At 33.9% G+C, this 18,630-nt stretch overlaps 2 protein-coding genes across 11 annotated transcripts in view; one reads left to right on the top strand and one right to left on the bottom strand.

The window, feature by feature from the left end:
* The window catches only part of SLC71A1 (solute carrier family 71 member 1), a 48,065-nt gene extending 45,337 nt beyond the window's left edge, over window positions 1–2,728 (top strand). For all 5 annotated transcript variants that reach the window (XM_081493226.1, XM_081493222.1, XM_081493221.1 and 2 more), the window contains 2 exons: window positions 131–294; window positions 1,354–2,728. In XM_081493226.1, the coding sequence (XP_081349352.1) occupies window positions 131–294; window positions 1,354–1,560 (371 nt within the window). In that variant the 3' untranslated portion in view covers window positions 1,561–2,728. The remainder of the gene's footprint in view (window positions 1–130; window positions 295–1,353) is intronic.
* Window positions 2,729–2,898: 170 nt separating this feature from the next.
* The window catches only part of SASS6 (SAS-6 centriolar assembly protein), a 41,796-nt gene continuing 26,064 nt past the window's right edge, over window positions 2,899–18,630 (bottom strand). For all 6 annotated transcript variants that reach the window (XM_081493215.1, XM_081493217.1, XM_081493220.1 and 3 more), the window contains 9 exons: window positions 13,692–13,886; window positions 13,493–13,582; window positions 13,213–13,392; window positions 12,755–12,836; window positions 11,929–12,065; window positions 10,137–10,265; window positions 6,635–6,732; window positions 4,850–4,944; window positions 2,899–4,741 (listed from right to left, as the gene is read on the bottom strand). In XM_081493215.1, the coding sequence (XP_081349341.1) occupies window positions 4,635–4,741; window positions 4,850–4,944; window positions 6,635–6,732; window positions 10,137–10,265; window positions 11,929–12,065; window positions 12,755–12,836; window positions 13,213–13,392; window positions 13,493–13,582; window positions 13,692–13,886 (1,113 nt within the window). In that variant the 3' untranslated portion in view covers window positions 2,899–4,634. The remainder of the gene's footprint in view (window positions 4,742–4,849; window positions 4,945–6,634; window positions 6,733–10,136; window positions 10,266–11,928; window positions 12,066–12,754; window positions 12,837–13,212; window positions 13,393–13,492; window positions 13,583–13,691; window positions 13,887–18,630) is intronic.

Raw genomic sequence — 18,630 nt, 5'->3', positions numbered from 1 at the left:
AAAGCTTGTTTATATCAAACCACTGCAGTAAGTTGCCAGTGTCTGATAAAAGCTTTGGCTTTAGAATTTCAGGTCTTAGTTATACAGTAGGAAAAACTAAGTGGTACACTAATTTGTTTAAACAATTCAGGTGTCGTTCAAGGAATGATAACAGGAATTCGAGGATTATGCAATGGTCTGGGACCAGCTCTTTATGGATTTATTTTCTACATATTCCATGTGGAACTTAAAGAACTGCCAATGACAGGAACAGACTTGGGAACAAACACAAGCCCACAGCACCACTTTGAACAGGTAATTATAAAAAGTCCATTCATTTGGCTGGACTGAAAGATGATGTTTTTTGGTCATTTTATAAAAGCTTTTGAGATTCTTAGATTGAATAAAAACACTTAAAACCAAAGCCCAAGGGACCATATCCTTCTATACACACATTTCTTTATAAAACTGGCTGTGTATTCCTTTCTTCCGTGGATAACTTTTTTTTAAAATATATATTAATTTCTAGTTTGTCTTACGGTACCTAGTGGCATAGGTTAATGGCCATTTGTGTATACTGTTTGTCTTTCATGTAAGGCTTCTGGAATGTTAGTGCCCTGATCAGATCTGCCTTTCTACAGAGGTCAGTTAGGTGCTGGTAAACATCTTTGTTCACTAGAGTCCCCTCCTTAAAACTGAAAATATTAACCGTGAAACACATTATCATTTTAACCAATACAAACAACTCACTAGTTTCTTTGTATTTAGCAAGAGTTCTACATTCATCTTCTAACCAGCTAAGACTGCTTTTAAATAAAAAAAAAATGTTTGTGGGCTCTACACAGGTAAAACTGGCAGTGCAAGTTTTTGCTAAGGATGAATGTAATTTGGGAGTCTGTTTGAGTCTTCTCATAGTAACAGCATTATTTGTGTTTTTCTCACTTTCAGTCACTAGAGAATATAATCACCTTTTAAAGAAAATGGTCAGTCATTCTCCTGCTGCAGTTAATATTATGTATTACTTGATTTCACTTTTGAGATCTCCCTGTTTTCTTCTTAAACTAACAATAAAGTGAAAGTTCATAGAATGTGTTCATATTTTATGCTCTAAGTGACAATATATTTTTGCATGTGTTTTAAAAAAAATTGGGGCTGTTTCTTGGGTCAGCTGTTATCCCACAGAATTTTATATTGAGAATATGATAGTGTTTCTTTTCCCTTTGAAAAGGAAAACTTTTTTTTTTCCTAACTGTGGCTTTAATGAAGAAAGTCATTGGCTTATAATTCACAGCCATCAGTTATTCCAAAAGATAAGCAATTTCTTATAAGCAGAGAAGTCTGTGTAAAAGTCTTAATTATCTTTTTCTTCCTCAGAATTCCATCATCCCTGGCCCCCCCTTCCTCTTTGGAGCCTGTTCAGTACTGCTGGCTCTGCTTGTTGCCTTGTTTATTCCAGAACATACCAATTTAAGCTTACGGTCCAGCAGTTGGAGAAAGCACTGTGGCAGTCACAGCCATCCTCACAGTACACAAGCGCCAGGAGAGGCCAAAGAACCTTTACTCCAGGACACAAACGTGTGACAACCGAAATCAGGAAGACTTTTCTATCAGTACCCAGGTCTTAGTTTTCACCTGTAGTTCTGGATGTACATTCCATTTCCATCTACAATGTACTTTAATAAGATTGTCTTAAGAAATGTATCTGCATGAACTGCGTGGGAACTGAAGAAAGAAAGAACTGGACAGTTTTCCAAAGATGTTAATTTCTTTTGAAAAGAGGTCGTTTATTAGCACCAGTTTCTTGCCACTAAGCTGTTTGTTTTATTATACATCCTTTAATTAAAATTAAAAACTATATATGTAACTTCTTTAGATACTAGCAACGTCTCTGCTACCATTTCCTTCAGGTGTTGAGCTTTAACTATTTATGCTGACTCAACAGTGAGACAGAGTAGGTAGTCTAGTGTGGACCTGTTCATTTTAACATTGTAAAATCCTGAGTCAGATTTTAATATTGTAAAATCTTGGGTCAAATAATTCAAAGCCTTAATGCAGATGCACTAAAGTAAAGAAATGGTAAATGTTTGCATTTAAAAAACAAAATTCTTAAGAAAACTATATTAAATCTGAATCATGTTTCAAGCTTGTTTTTAGTAATTTTATTTTAAACATTATTCACTACTGTTTTTGAAATGAGAAAAGATCAGCCATTTAGAACTTAAATTGGGGTGTTTGGAGCCTGTAAATCTAAATGCTGGCTCGAATTTGTTTCCCAGCTACTTATACCACTATCTTTTAATGTTTGCATAATCATAAGAACCTCAACACTTGAATACATAATCTAAAAATTATATAGTAAAGCTGGTAGCCTTGAAAATGTCAATGTGATATCTATATGTAGATAAATATATATAGTGGCCTTTCAGGACTGTCACAGTAACACTTTATTTACAGAGCTAATGTTTGTCCTAAATTTTCAGGACCCTAGAAGAGAGCTTTATACAATTACTGATGTGAATTTCTCTATAGTGTATATTTTTGTGTCCAGTTATATTATTTAAAAAAGTGTTACTTTGTAAAAATTGTACATAAAGTACTGTATAGTTTACACTGTTTTCATCTTGTGTGTGGTTATTGCTTAATGCTTTTTAAACTTGGAACATTCACTATGGTTAAATAAGGTCTTAAAAGAAATGTAAATATTCTGTTAATAAAATTAAATATTTTAATGATTTTTTTTTTAAAGAAAGTCTTGATCTGTGATTCCCTTATAAGGCCTGTTTTGGTTTTGTTACTGTACTTTTACAGTAAGCAAAGAAATGAAAACTTAGCCCATAAATTAACTGGAAATAATTTTCTAAGCACAGATGTTATAAGTCAGTCCTATTTCTGTTTTTATACACATGTAAACATGTCATATTCCCAAAATATTAATACTTTATTAAAACAAAGCTCAGTTTACAGAAATACATTAAATGCAATATTGATTATTAACACTTGTACAACTGTACACAGCAGAACAATTTCAAATAAAAGTTTAAGAGGTAGAGAAAATAATTAGCACACTCAGAAGTCTGTATTTAATACCAAAAAGTCTTTAGCAAGTTGACATCAAAATGATCTCTATCCTAGCTATTGTAACCTTATGTCATATATCCTATCCAAACCCGCCACAACGTTTTATATTACACAGTATTTACAAGCAAGAGTCCAATATTGCCGAGAAGGTGCTTTCCAGATTAGTGTTTTCTAGTTATTGTAACTGAGTATTCTTACTAATGACAAAATGACAAAAAAAAAAAAAATGTATAAAAACTATCTAATAATGGTTACTAAGCTTTTTTACAATAGATCCCTATTTTAAGACAGTTTGCAGTTCCCAGCAGAGTTTCAAAGTGTGAAAAGACTAAATATCGTGGCTTCACGAAAGAATTCGCAAAGATTCTCTATTTTACTGTGGAGGTTGATAACATTGGTGGGTTGTCAATATCCTGAAATGTCTCTTTTCCTCATCTGTGTAATAACATCCTTGAAAATATTTTTTAAAAGTATCACAAGAGCATTAACAATCTATAAACAAAAAATGGTTTAGAGGTTTCTTAAGAGAATGCTACTCTATCGGATGGCTGTCAAGAAAACAAAATGGAGCCCTGTGATTGTGGGTAAGCTTTTTATAAATCACCTCATTTTTTCCAAGGAACAAATTCTTACTTGAAACTTTTAATTATAGGAAAGAAAAGAAAGCTGTTACTTCTAAAATTATTCATTTTGCCTACTTTACTAAGCAAACATGAAAATAAACCTATTTTGATATTATAAAAATTAATATTCATGATGCTCTCATAGTAAATATTTTGTGTAAGTACTAATTTTTAAAACAATATTCCACTAATACAGATTTAAATGAATAACAAAACTTCAAATGAAAGAGAACAACTGGATGACTACAGGCTTCCAGGAAGCATTAAAATCCTATTAACTGGCTCAAATGACTAAAGCACTTTGTACCTAATCTGGTCATGTAATTAGACTGTCCAAAATTTTTTGTATAATTTATTAAAATTACAGACTTAAAAGATAATTTAAAGGGTTCAAGGAAAATATTTACTTGCTATGAAGAATTTCATTCATTTAAGGTAATTTCAGGATTTTTCCTTTTAAATATCATCAATAATACATCTCAACAGATATTCATATTCCCTCATAATTCTAAGGTGGCAAATTTAAAATTTTATTGTACTAATGAAAATGATAGAATGAACTGATAGCATTCTTTGGCTTCATTAAAATATTAATACATCTGAGCAGGTTTTAATGAACCAAGATACTAAATGATCAGGCTGTCCCTTACAAGGATCAATTCTTTCCTTGGAACTTCTGAGAATTTCTAAGGATTAGTTTAATAAAATTCATACTATTATATAAAACACCACATTCCAAACTAAAAAGTGCATTTGTTCAGAATCTTCACCAATTTCCAAGTACAGATTTGCTCCTCTAAACTGCATAAGTGACAGCAGTAAAGGATCCAATCTAATACAGCAGTAGTTCAAGTAAACTCTGAAACCTGCTTGTTCAGAATTTGAGCTATATGCTATTACCATATTTTTAAGCCATGTCAGTTTCTAAAATGTCAAAAAAAAATGACACTAGTATTAGCTGTTTGGTAGCTGCCCAGGAAAATAAGCTGACGATGTAGAAGGGAGCACTTTGGGTTTTGAAGATGTCTGTAATGCTCCTAAAGTGCCATCTTTTTGATGGTCTGCAAATGAGGACAAAAAAAATTATTTGTATTTATGCTAGTCCTTATATAATACATTTAATTAAACCACAGTATACAATCCACACTACTTCAGAAATGTTTTCTCACCTGGATTATTAAATAGATTTTGGCTGAGTCCACGCAAAGGAATGCTATCTTCCCTTTTCTTCAGATATTTGGATTCCAGTCCTAAATTTTCACCACTTGAAAGGAAAACAGTAATTATGAACTTAATTTAACAAAGTCTTATTTTCTCTACAGTAAGGTCTGAATGTTTATATACATATAAATGTATATGACAATGTAACTAACATTTATAGCTTTGTTCAAACCAAATCATGCTTTTCAGTGGATTTTTAAGCAAATAATTTATCCCATAAGCCAAAGTATACATCTTCTCGGTAAAAAAATTAAGATTTTCCTTTGACCAAAAGCCCCTCAAAATTTTGTAGTGCTTCAAAGTGGTCATTATTAACTATTAATACTCTCTACACTAATGAATTCTGGTCAGATGAATAAAAACATGAAATCTTGAAAAAAACAAAGGAGGGGGTATTCTGTAGTTGTACTTTCCCTATATTCCTATGTAGGGAATAGGGAACCACTATATTCCTTCCTTTTAAATCTGTCCACTGTTAACAGTTTCTTTAATAGAACACTTGTAAGAAGTTAAAAGATCTTGTAAAGCAATGACATTTTATCTTTAAATGATTTTCTTTTCTCAATTTTTAGGAAAAAATGGGTGAATAGTTTTTTCAATTTTAATTTTTTTCTTTAACCTTTGCCACTTATTACTAGCAGACTACAAATAAACAAATTCTAAACAACTCAAAACAGCACAGCAGTCCTAATTTTATAGACACATGATTATGTTGATTTTGTACCACAAATATCATTTTTTCTGTAAGTAAAATTGTTCTTGGTGTATATGATAAAGTTAAACATAAACATCATGGTGTTCTATTAATTCCAGGTGTTCTGCCACTTTAACAAGTATGAGCTTCAATATAGCAAACATGAGCATTTCAGGACCTGAAAGAATTCTCACCTTTTTAAAAAATGGAGGCTCACAAACATTAACTATTATAATACTCATCTTGGTGCTAATTTTAGAGGAGCCAATGAATAAAGGCCAGAGACCTGGAATAAGAAGCCTTTTGGAGCCATGTCAATAATTTAGTTTGCAACATACTGGGGGATGGTGATGGCTCATGATAATAAGTACCAGCAGACAAACCTTAAAGCAATTAAATTTTAAGTAAATAAACATAATGGTAAGAAAACAGTATTACAAATACTAATCAGACAAATTTGCAACTATAAATTGTTTACTTTAGCCACAACTCACTGATTCAACAAACTTCACTATGCAAAACTTGCTTAAGAACTAAAAAATAGGCAAGGAATCTCTGAGTAGGCAAAATTGGCATTAAAGCTTATTTATGTTAGCTTGGCTAGGGAGCAACCTTACAATCCTTTTCACTCTTATTTACCACAGAATTTTAATTCTCAGAGTACACTGGAAGCAATTACTTGTAAAAACAAAGAGCTTCCAAAGGCAGACATAGCCACATAGGAAAAGAAAAACAAAACCGCCAACTCTGACGACATAAAGATATCTAATTGCCCAAGAATATCTGAAAGAGTATTCTTCAGTTATGTAGGGAAATCCCTTTTAAAAAATTAAATTTTACTATATGTCTTTAAAACTATAGTTTTAAAAAATATGAGAAACCACTTTCTTACAGATGAAAGTGACTTAACTTAATCCCACTGCTCAGCAACTTAAAACATCACATAAATAAGTGGTCATCACAGCTTTCAAACACTGTTAAAAACTCCTTAAGATGACTTTAAGAATTACAAACATTAAATTTTATGTCAAGAACTTACTTTTCCTTGTCAGTTGAGCAGGGCATACTAACAGTTGTTCCTGACTGAACATCTCCTAGTGATGTACTTGGTTTTGTAAACTGCAAGTTAAACTGAACCTGTGAAGAGGGAAAACATCATATAACTGATTAGTGAGAACTGAGATAGTTCTAAACAGCAGTAGCAGAGACAGTTCTATATAGAGATACGTGGCTAAATCTTCTCTCTGATAAATCTAGACCACAGAAGTTCAACTTATATTTTATAACACAAGCACATTTTATTGAGAAGATTTAATTTTAAAATCCTATTTCTCCTTGCCAAAAAGTTCCTACCATATAAGCAAGAGTAATAGCACAAATTATTTTAATATTACTTTGAAATGAAAACATGAACATTATACATTTAAGCAATTAAGTATAATACATTATATACTGCTTTAATGTTAAAAGTAACTAAGAACCACAATGACGCATTTATTTACCACATGCATTCTGAGAATTCCCTTTCAAGGATTTAAATTCTATCATATTGAAGAATTCTAAATGAGTGCTAGGAATCTAAATTTTGAAATAGTCAAAAACAATCCAAAAATCTACACAAAAGTTCAAAATAAAATATCAAGCATATGGGATGTAGTAGCTTATTTAAAATAATAATGACTATGACTGAGGGGGTTTCATACCAAGAATATACATATGGGCTTTATGTTATGGAAATCCATAAACATAAGTCACCATACTAATAAAAAAGTTATGATGACTTGAATCCAAAAAAAAGGCATAAGGAGATAAGAAATGCCTATTTTTTGTTAAAAAATCATAATAAAATATAGATACTATCTTAATAGGAAAAAATTATAAATCAGAAAGGTATATGCTTCTGTCCTCAGCTATCAAGGCTTAACATTCTAAAGATAACAGTTCTCCCTATATTAATCTACACATTTAACAAGATACAAAAAATACAAGTACAGGACTTTTAAAAAGTGAAGTAAGCTGATTCGCATAGTCCTTGTAGAAAATATGCAAGAGGGAAGAAAATTTTAAAAGAGCCTAACCTATTAATACATAATAGTTTCCAGACACCAATGATAAATAATTAGAAAACTGGACAAAATAAACAGAAAGAACAGTCCCCAAAACTAACCAACAGGTAGTGCAGGACTGTGATCTCTGAGAGAAGCTGTGATCCATACAACTGACCCAGCTTTCTAATTAGAGGCACTTCCTGACTGACTACAGTACAGACAAAGAAGGTAACTGCTAAATGGAGAAGATAATCAGTTTAGGGAGGATGAGGTACCTGGAAGCTGCAAGGCAGAATTCCGATGAAAAGTGAGGTATAAAGAGAACAAGCCCCAGAAATCAACACATGAATCCCCTTGAGTTTTTCTGAGTACCAGGCACATGCATTGGAGAAGGAAATGGCAACCCACTCCAGTATTCTTGCCTGGAGAATCCCAGGGATGGCGGAGCCTGATGGGCTGCCGTCTATGGGGTCACACAGAGTCGGACACGACTGAGGCGACTTAGCAGCAGCAGCAGCAGCAGGCACATGCATGGGGCTTCCCATGTGGTTCAGTGGTAAAGAATCCGCCTGCCAATGCGGGAAATAGAAGAGATTCGGGTTCAATCCCTGGGTCAGGAAGATCCCCTGGAGGAGTAAATGGCAACTCACTCCAGGATTCTTGTGTGGAAAATTCTACAGACAGAGGAGCCTAGTGGGCTACAGTCCATGGGGTCACAAGGAGTTGAATATAACTGAGCACATATGCACAGCACAGATACATGATAGAGTAAAACTCCACAATGCTGTGCAAATAAAAACGGGAGTTTTTAGCTGAACAGCTTCCAAGATTCACAATCATGAAGACAAAGTGGACAGTCTTGGTGATCATTTAGGACATTCAGTGGGGAGCTTTTGTAAGAGGGCTGAACTATCTCTTGAGTAAAAGCTACTGTAAATGCATCCGAGGCACAATTCTAAGCAAATGCATCAACTCAATGTTCACAGTAATTCAGTAAGATAAAATTATTGCTCCACTTTACAAATGGAGAAACTGAAGCTGGACAACTGGATATTTTTGTTTGTTTGTTACTGGCTTGCCCAACTTCATACTGATAAGAGGCAGGACTTAAACTCCAAAATCTGATTCCACATTTTAACCATTATAATTGAGCAGTATATGCATTCAATTCACAAACAAATATTCATGTATTAGAGATTCAAGTTCAAAGTGTTCTGTTAGTATTAGGGCTGTTTGGTTGCTTTCGTGAGGGATGCATACCAAAAGAATACAGAGGCCAATAATATAGGAAACACTAGAAGTCTGGCTTTGATATTTAAGAACAGGATTGTTATCATAATTCCTCTGATTCCAGAAGAGCTATAAGAAAGGTAACCTTATTATTTTATAAGTTATATTTAGTCCTACCAACTAAACAATTATCTGCAGTAGTTCTCATCTTCATTTTGAACATTATATATATTTGCAAAGCTGTTTAAAAGCAATTTTGAATTTAATTATAATCCTCAAGAAAAAACTGACACCAATATGTAAGCACACTTGAGCATACTGATATTTATGAAAAAACAACAGTATTCATTTGATTACATGAATCTAATTTTCAATAAGCAATACAGAAAAGCCAATTAAATGCATCTAAATACTTTTTACATAATAATATTCTAAACATAAAAACTCAGGCTTACTTCTCAATTCACTGAGAATTCTCAATAGTTCCAAATAATAATTAATAAGACTATTGTAAAAAAAGAAGTATATGCCTAAACAACATAGCCAACTTATTTTTAGGGCAGCCCCAAACTAATTTGATAAAGAGTTTATAATAGCAGTTTCAAAGTCCTCAATTCTACCTTTCATAAAATAGGCTTCTCAAAAATGAAAACAGAATCAGTGGCTCGTCTGGGTGGAAAATTACTGTGAAAACAATTATAATATATGTGAAAACAATGTATAAATCTAAGATATTAGTAATAATGATGATGATGAAAAACTCAAGCGGGCAGAAAAAAGCAAATAAATCAAGGTTTGGAGAGATTGCTAAGTATATGCTATTCGAGATAATGTTGCCAGAACTACATTTTATAATTTTTATAACCCTGCCAATCAGACTCTTAAATCCTAACAATGGAATCCAAAAATATCACTACTGCTAATATACCAGCAGCACGAAACCGGTAATCCTAGCTAAGTTTGAGAGTTGTAGGAGATACAGGTAGAAGAATGAATAAAAAATGGAGAGATAAAGAGGAATAAAAAAAGTTTAAACATACTGATATCTAGGTTATTATAAATTATAGTGACTCAAAAAAATCATATAGTGCATTTAATATTTCCTGTAAGCGTAACACAATAGATATTCATAAATTTATTCAGAATTATATTCATCTAATACATCACCTAACACTTAGCAACTGATCAAAAAATAGATGTTTTAAATAAGGTAAATAAATTGCTATTTTCTTTTTTAAAAAAGGTGTTAGTTATTTTGCCTACCTTTGGTCCTGAAACTGGGTGGCTGGTATTTTTGGCAGATATAGGATGAGAAAAGGTATTCTGGAATGCAAATGCAGAAGAGACAGGATAACCAATCCCACAAGTTGGGTAAGTCAGTCTACCCTCAACCTAAAAACAAAAGCATAAAAAAGGTTGAGGATGATAAATTTGTTCTAAATAGTATTTGGCGATGCAGGAGGCATTAGCATCTGTCATAATAACTAAGAGCACTCTCTCAGATGCCAATCTTGTCTATCGTGACACCACACTCTGCTTCATTATATATCATGAAACTGGAATATCTTTGGCCCAGAGGGCTTTTCAGAGTGGGTGTGTAAGCTTAGACCAAAAAAAAAACAAAAAACAAAAACCCACTGGACCTGACTTTAAACTGAAGTAAAACAAAGACCTCTGAACCATCTTGGTTCCCTCTAGGCCTTGGATTCCTGAAAAGGGAGTTTGGGGGTAGTCCTAGACCAAAAAGCCAATAAGGGATAAAATTAAAATAATCGAGTAATACCTTTCACACAGCTATTTATCATCAGTTGGTAAGATTAAGCCTGTCAAGTTTTTTCACGTTTTTAATTCAGTACCAGTAAGTACCACTTAAAAATATAAGTACCACTGACTCTGCACTTTTTCCCAAGTTAGCAGAAATTCTTACCCTTCTTTAAACATCAAGTACTATCTCATTTACGAGGGTAGATTAAAAATTCTACTATGGATTTGCACTTTAAATCCTCTGCCAATGCCCTCCAGTCAAAGACTTGGACCAGAAATACAGCTATAGGTGTACATACTCTTTGCAACAAGGAAAACTGAAGACCACATGGAACCTAGTAAGAGATGTGTCTCTGCAAGACAGTGTTAAAAGGGAGTATTTATTGGACTTTGTCATGTGTTAGGTGAATCAAGGAATAGTTTTAAGAATGTGGGGCTGTACTATGGACTGGATGCTATCAAGAAATGGGGATAACTGTATGACTAGGTATATGAATAGATTTTATCCAGTAAAGTAGGATGAATGCCCAAGACCAAAGTTATCACTGGTAATGAGCAGAAGTCACTCACTTTAGCTGGATCGGAGGATACTTGCCCATTTTTATGGTTTGGCAATGTCGTATTTTTGTCTGTGTTCAAACATGACTGTGAGGTGGTTTTGTTTTTGTCTTGATCCATCACAGTCAGAGAATGGCCTTACCTGATGTTGATATTCTGTGAATTTGATTATGTTCAACAGGAGAGCCTCAAAACCTAGCTGTGAGCGCAAGGCCAGTTCCTAGCCAGGCCTAGGCCTAGCTGATAGTACCAAGCCAGAGCCAAGTACTCAAAGCTAAAAAGCTTAATGGTTGTAAATAGTTTCTTCCAGAATCTAGAGCTGACAAGCTTGGTAATAGGGTCTTTCTCTCTTTTTTTTTCCCAATAGAATTCAGATTAGGCTCCTCCAGTATAGTGCCAAAGCTGAGCCCATATCCTGTTCTCCCTTACTGAGGCCTCCTAAATACTATCCATGTTTGTTAACAGTTTTCAGCACATTTGGCCTTACTTCAGTCAATACTGAGTGATTTCTGTATCCATTAAAATGTCACAAAGTCGTGTACCCTTAAAATAGAGCTTCTTTGTTAAGAATAAGTGTACCTTTATGTCCCTCTTCCAAATGTAGAACTACTTCAGTGCTAAAAATTGTAATAGGACTCTAGTCATATTAGGTACCAGCACCTAACGATCTGAGAATATTTTTGTTTTAGGAAATTTACCAAGACCATTCACAATATCTTAATTTAAATCTTACCATATTAGAGGTAGGAGAAATTCCAGTTCTGATGATGTTGCTACTGGAATGTACAGATGGAGTGGTAGAAGGTCCCAATACATCTTGCTTTCTCACTAGCTGATTTTCATTTAATTCTTTATTTAACCACGTGATTACTTAAATAAAAGAACAAAAAGAAACTTAACACTTCAATTTTTCTAATAATTTTAAGCATTTTAAATATTAATTTTTTAGATTTTACGTTTTTAAAACTATGTTATGTTATAGGAGAACAACATAAGTGCATCTAAATATTTGTCACTAAATATTTTCATTTTACAACTGCCACAAAGCACTCTTTATCCTTTTACTGTCTATCAGAAGCACATATTTCTGCAAGTCAAGAATCGCTTTGAAATTTCTTTGATTTCATTGCTAGACTATCTTCCAGTTTATTTAAATTCAAACTCTTATTTCTCAAAATCAGTATTACAAACTGAGAAAAATGTAAAAGACTTAATCTCATATTTTTGTTTTAAATATTTGTATTATTATCAGCAGGTAAACACAGCAATTATAGCAAGTAGTAGCAAAGAATTTAAATAGTAAATTACAGTCTATATTTTCAACATTTAGTTTTGGGTTACTGGCACATGTGATAGGGTTTTTTTTAATAATTATGGTAACTGTTTTACAGGATAGTTGATTTTAATTTACTACAGCAAAGACATTAAGATGGTATATTTAAAGCAGATTATATGTATACAGCAATATCTTGATTTAACTAGACTTACGAATTCAGTACAAACTGCAAGTTAAGAATAAAACTAAAAACCTCATTTAAATGAAAAGGTAAAATACTTACACTTTTCATTATTTTTTAGAAGTTGTTTGCTTTCTTCAAGTTTTTGCACTGTAGCTTCTAATTGTTCTTGTAATTTGCAAACCTAAAATACATTAATCCTTATAGTAAGTATAATAAAGGCTAAAATTAAAACTGAAGAGATATGCTACTATTCATTAAATAATTACTATTAAATTTGAAGGGAATTAGCTCAGCTGTGTAATAAAATATATGTGCACATAATTATATATATATATATACACACATATATATATGAACACTCAACATATTTGAGTCATAATAACTAACTTTTCAAACTGAAATAGTTTACTAAGTTTTGTTAATTATAGTCATGTTTTCTTGGGATAAAAAGCCAAAATTTTCTCTAATGTAACAAAGTAGAAATGTTTAAAATACATGAGGAAATACATTAAGCTTTGCAAATAGTCAACACACACTAAACATAAAATATTAACTACCTCTTGTTCTTTAATTCGGAGAGATTGTCCAACATCTTGTAATTCTTTTTGTTCCTTTTGTAATTTTTCTTCCTTTTCAGCCAATAGTTTCTCTTGCTGAATAGTTACTGTATTCTTCAATTTCAACTTACCCATTAAAGTCTTCAGATCCCCTTGCAATTTTTTGATAATTTCATTTGCCTGTAGAAGAGTTTCATATGAATGTCTCTACATAATCCAATGAAACATCTCTACATAATCCAATGAAATATCAATATTCTATTGTTTTAAAAAAACAAACCTTAAGAAGTTCAGCTGATAATGATTTTATTGTAGCTTCAAGTTTTCCTAGTTGTACCTGATTTTTCTCACCATTTTCTTCCAGAGCCACCTGATATATATTTTAAAAAATGTAAATAATTAGGAAGTCTGTGTTTATTTAGGAAAAGAATCATATATGTATGTGATCATCAATTTGTTTAGAAAATTTTAAAATAGACCTTTTGTTCCTGGATTGTATCAAATGCTTCTTTTGTTCTTAAAACCAGCTGGTCCTTATCCTTGATTTCCTGGTCTAAAACAGCCACTTTTGTTTGTAGCTGATTAATATGCTTTTCTTTTTCATGGCATTCAGCATCAAGTGTAGAATTCTCTCTTCTCAAAGAGAGGACTTCTTGCTTAGCCCGCTGGAGCTCCTGAGGAGGGGAAAAAAAAGTTGCATTATGAAAAAGGAAAGTTGGCTGGTCTGATAATGGAAAAAAAGTCTTTCATAATTTTAAAGTTCCAGTACTAATGCTCTTTTAAAGAAACGACGGTGTCTCTAAAGGCATATGTAACTCAGATTTGAAACATAACTGTAAAATACACTAATATCTAATTCAATCACAATAAGGGAAAATTAAACAATCCTTATGAATTACTGCAACTTTTAAATCCTAGTAACAAGAATTTTCTGCTGTCTTAAAATTTACAAATTCAAAAAAATCACTTAGGTAATAAATGCTCAGTGTAACAGAATTTCAAAATATATACAATACATAAATAAAAAGAAACTCCTATTGTTCTACCACCAAAGCAGTGATCCTCAATCTAGTCTGCATAATGAGATCACCTGGAAAGCTTTAACAACTACTGATGCCTGGTATCCTGCCCAAGAGATTTTGATTTCATTCGTGTGAGGTATGACCTGAGCTCTTCAACTTTTTCTCAGGGTAGCCAAGAAATCATGAGGTGTTGTTAATTAACAATAAGTCAGAAAAACAAATACTATATAATATCACTTAGATGTGGAATCAAAAATATGATAAAACTGAACATATTTACAAAACAGAAACAGACTCATATAGAAAACAAACTTATAGCTACCAAAGGGGAAGAAGGGGGATATAAATGAGTTTGAGATCAGTAGATACAAACCACTATATAAAATAAATAACAAGGTCCTACTGCAGAGTACAGAGAACTATCCTATAACAAACCATAATGAAAACATGAAAAAATATTAAAAATAATTGTGTAAATAGATCTGCCTTCCAATGCAGGAGATACCAAGAGATACAGGTTCGATCCCTGGGTCGGGAAGATCCTCCGGAGTAGGAAATGGCAATCCACTCCAGTATTCTTGCCTGGGAATTCCCATCGACAGAGGAGCCTCGTGGACTACAGTCCATGGGGGTTGCAGAGTCAGACATGACTGAGCACACACATACATACTAAATAACATCTCAATCATCTAGTATCAGTCCAAATGTTGCCAGTACACTAAAGTACAGTATGTAATAGTATTTCTAGTTTTCAATTTTAACAATAACTATATAGAATAATTTTATAGTATATACCCTAGTGGTTTTAGAAGCACAGACTCTGCTATCAATTAATGCATGAGTGCATGCTAACTTGCTTCAGTCATGTCTGACTCTCTGCGACCCTATGGACTTTAGCCAGCCAGACTCCTCTGTCCATGGGAGTCTCCAGGCAAGAATACTGGAATGGGTTGCCATACCCTCCTCCAGGGGATCTTCCCGACCCAGGGCTCAAACCCGCCGTCTCTTATGTCTCCTGCATTGGCATGCAGATTCTTTACCACTACAGCCACCTGGGAAGTCCACTATCCCAGGATTTATACTGCATATAAATCCTGGCTCTTCTGTGTCACTTCGAGTATTACTTAACCTCACTAAATTTCAGTTCTCTCATTTGTAAAAGAGCAACAATACCATAAATTATTTCATCTTTGCAAAAACCCTTATATAAACTCTGTTATATGTGTGAGATGCTCAGTCATCTCTGACTCTCTGTGGCCCCATGACTGTAGCCTGCCAGACTCCTCTGTCCATGAGATTCTCCAAGCAAGAATACTAGAGCAGGTTGCCATTCCCTTCTCCAGGGGTCCTTCCTGACCCAGGGATGGAACCCAGGTCTGCATTACAGGCAAATTCTTTACTGTCTGAACCATCAGGGAAGTCCAAATACTTAATAAATGGTAATAACAATTAATTTTAGGGTACTAATCTCTAAAAGGTATAATTTAACATAATTAGGTAACAATACCGAAGTTTAAAAAAAGTTTTCAGGACTCAAAATTTCCAAGTCCTATGCAAACCTTGCAAGAAGTATTTTGATTACATTATATGGCACCGCACTCCAATATTCTCGCCTGGGAAATCCTAGGGACAAAGGAGGCTATTTAGTCCATGCAGTCACAAAGAGTTGGACACGAATGAGTGACTGATCATACACATACATATACACACATGAAAATCAACATAGCAAAGCACAGTTTATACACTGGCCAGTGTCAGGGCTAAAACAGAAGACACCACATAGTATTATAATGAAGTACTCATCCAATGTGCAGGGTGAAATGTTTCACCAACTGGTGTGAAAGGTGAAGAGGGTAGTGAGAAGGACTGAAGCATCTAATAGGGCAGAATGCAGTAAGGATCTGAACATAACATCAGCCAGGCTTTATTCAGAATTGGAGGTCTTGTGAGCTCTTTATCTGAGCTGTTTTGAGCTTTATTTGAGCTTTATGTGAGCTGTTTATTTGAACATGATAGGTTTAACAAAATCTACGTAAGTTTTCTAATAACTCATATGACAATAACGTATAATATTTATCATTAGGAAGGAGTTTATCATCACTGCCAAAGTATCAACAAACATACTACTATAGCAGTATTTTTAAAGTGTCTCTATTGCCTGAAAGAACAAGACAGTACTAGAGACAGGCCAATAATAGAGAATTTCAATGGCCAGGCTTACTTGGGTAAATTACTTAAGCTCTCAGTGCCTTAGTTTCATCATCTTTAAATGAGGTAATAATGCCTTCTTTAAAATAACTGGTATAAGAATTAGTTAATATAGGAAAAGCACTTAAAATACTGCTCAGTAACCATTAGTTACTATCGTTACTTTTATTATTATTATTACTAGACACTTAACTTCATACAGTTGTTTGCCATGTTGAGGAGACTGAAAGAATCAGCCTGTCAATACCCTGAGCCACAACACTGGGCTGATATTAAAAGTACACTGACAAATCTGAGGGCTATGCCAAAGAGCTGCTGAAGACCCTAACTAAAAATATCCAAGTTTACTTTAGCTCTGTTCTGAATCAGCCCATTTTATTAGATTTTGGTTTCTCAATTATTTTGGGGTATTCTCTGAGCTGATTATCCAAAGACTAAAAGAGATCCTTGCAAAGCATCCAGAAGAATACTACCCATAGAAGTAATAAAGTAACCAAATTCAAGTCAAGTTACCAAATTAAACCTTGCTTTTAAATTGGGGCAGGCAAAGCAATCTTGAGAAAGAAGAATGGAACTGGAGGAATCAACCTGCCTGACTTCAGGCTCTACTACAAAGCCACAGTCATCAAGACAGTATGGTACTGGCACAAAGATAGAAATATAGATCATGGAACAAAATAGAAAGCCCAGAGATAAATCCACACACCTATGGACACCTTATCTTTGACAAAGGAGGCAAGAATACACAATGGACACCTTATCTTTGACAAAGGAGGCAAGAATACACAATGGAGAAAAGACAATCTCTTTAACAAGTGGTGCTGGGAAAACTGGTCAACCACTTGTAAAAGAATGAAACTACAACACTTTCTAACACCATACACAAAAATAAACTCAAAATGGATTAAAGATCTAAACATAAGACCAGAAACTATAAAACTCCTAGAGGAAAACATAGGCAAAACACTCTCCAACATAAATCACAGCAGGATCCTCCATGACCCACCTCCCAGAATATTGGAAATAAAAGCAAAAATAAACAAATGGGACCTAATTAAAATTAAAAGCTTTTGCACAACAAAGGAAACTATAAGCAAGGTGAAAAGACAGCCTTCAGAATGGGAGAAAATAATAGCAAATGAAGCAACAGACAAACAATTAATCTCAAAAATAAATAAGCAACTCCTGCAGCTGAATGCCAGAAAAATAAACGACCCAATCAAAAAATGGGCCAAAGAACTAAACAGACATTTCTCCAAAGAAGACATACAGATGTCTAACAAACACATGAAAAGATGTTCAACATCACTCACTATTAGAGAAATGCAAATCAAAACCACAATGAGGTACCATTTCACGCCAGTCAGAATGGCTGATATCCAAAAGTCTACAAGCAATAAATGCTGGAGAGGGTGTGGAGAAAAGGGAACCCTCTTACACTGTTAGTGGGAATGCAAACTAGTACAGCCACTATGGAGAACAGTGTGGAGATTCCTTAAAAAACTGGAAATAGAACTGCCATATGACCCAGCAATCCCACTGCTGGGCATACACACCGAGGAAACCAGAATTGAAAGAGACGCATGTACCCCAATGTTCATCGCAGCACTGTTTATAATAGCCAGGACATGGAAGCAACCTAGATGTCCATCAGCAGACGAATGGATAAGGAAGCTGTGGTACATATACACAATGGAATATTACTCAGCCATTAAAAAGAATACATTTGAATCAGTTCTATTGAGATGGATGAAACTGGAGCCCATTATACAGAGTGAAGTAAGCCAGAAAGAAAAACACCAATACAGTATACTAATGCATATATATGGAATTTGAAAGATGGTAACGACAACCCTATATGCGAGACAGAATAAGAGACACAGATGCATAGAACAGTCTTATGGACTCTGAGGGAGAAGGTGAGGGTGGGACGTTCTGAGAGAATAGCATTGAAACATGTATATTATCATATGTGAAAAAGAACACCATTCCAGGTTCGATGCATGAGACAAATGCTCAGGGCTGGGGCAATGGGATGACCCAGAGGGATGGGATGGGGAGGGAGGTGGGAGGGGGGTTCAGGATGAGGAATACATGTAAACCCATGGCTGATTCATGTCAATGTATGGCAAAAACCACTACAATATTGTAAAGTAATTAGCCCCCAACTAAAATAAATAAATTTATT

This window comes from Giraffa tippelskirchi, chromosome 5 (genome assembly GCF_054371585.1).
Source record: "Giraffa tippelskirchi isolate mGirTip1 chromosome 5, T2T-mGirTip1v1.2.pri, whole genome shotgun sequence".
NCBI classification, from domain to species: domain Eukaryota; kingdom Metazoa; phylum Chordata; class Mammalia; order Artiodactyla; family Giraffidae; genus Giraffa; species Giraffa tippelskirchi.
Note: the sequence above shows the minus strand (reverse complement) of the source record. Positions and strands in the feature narration are given on the sequence as shown.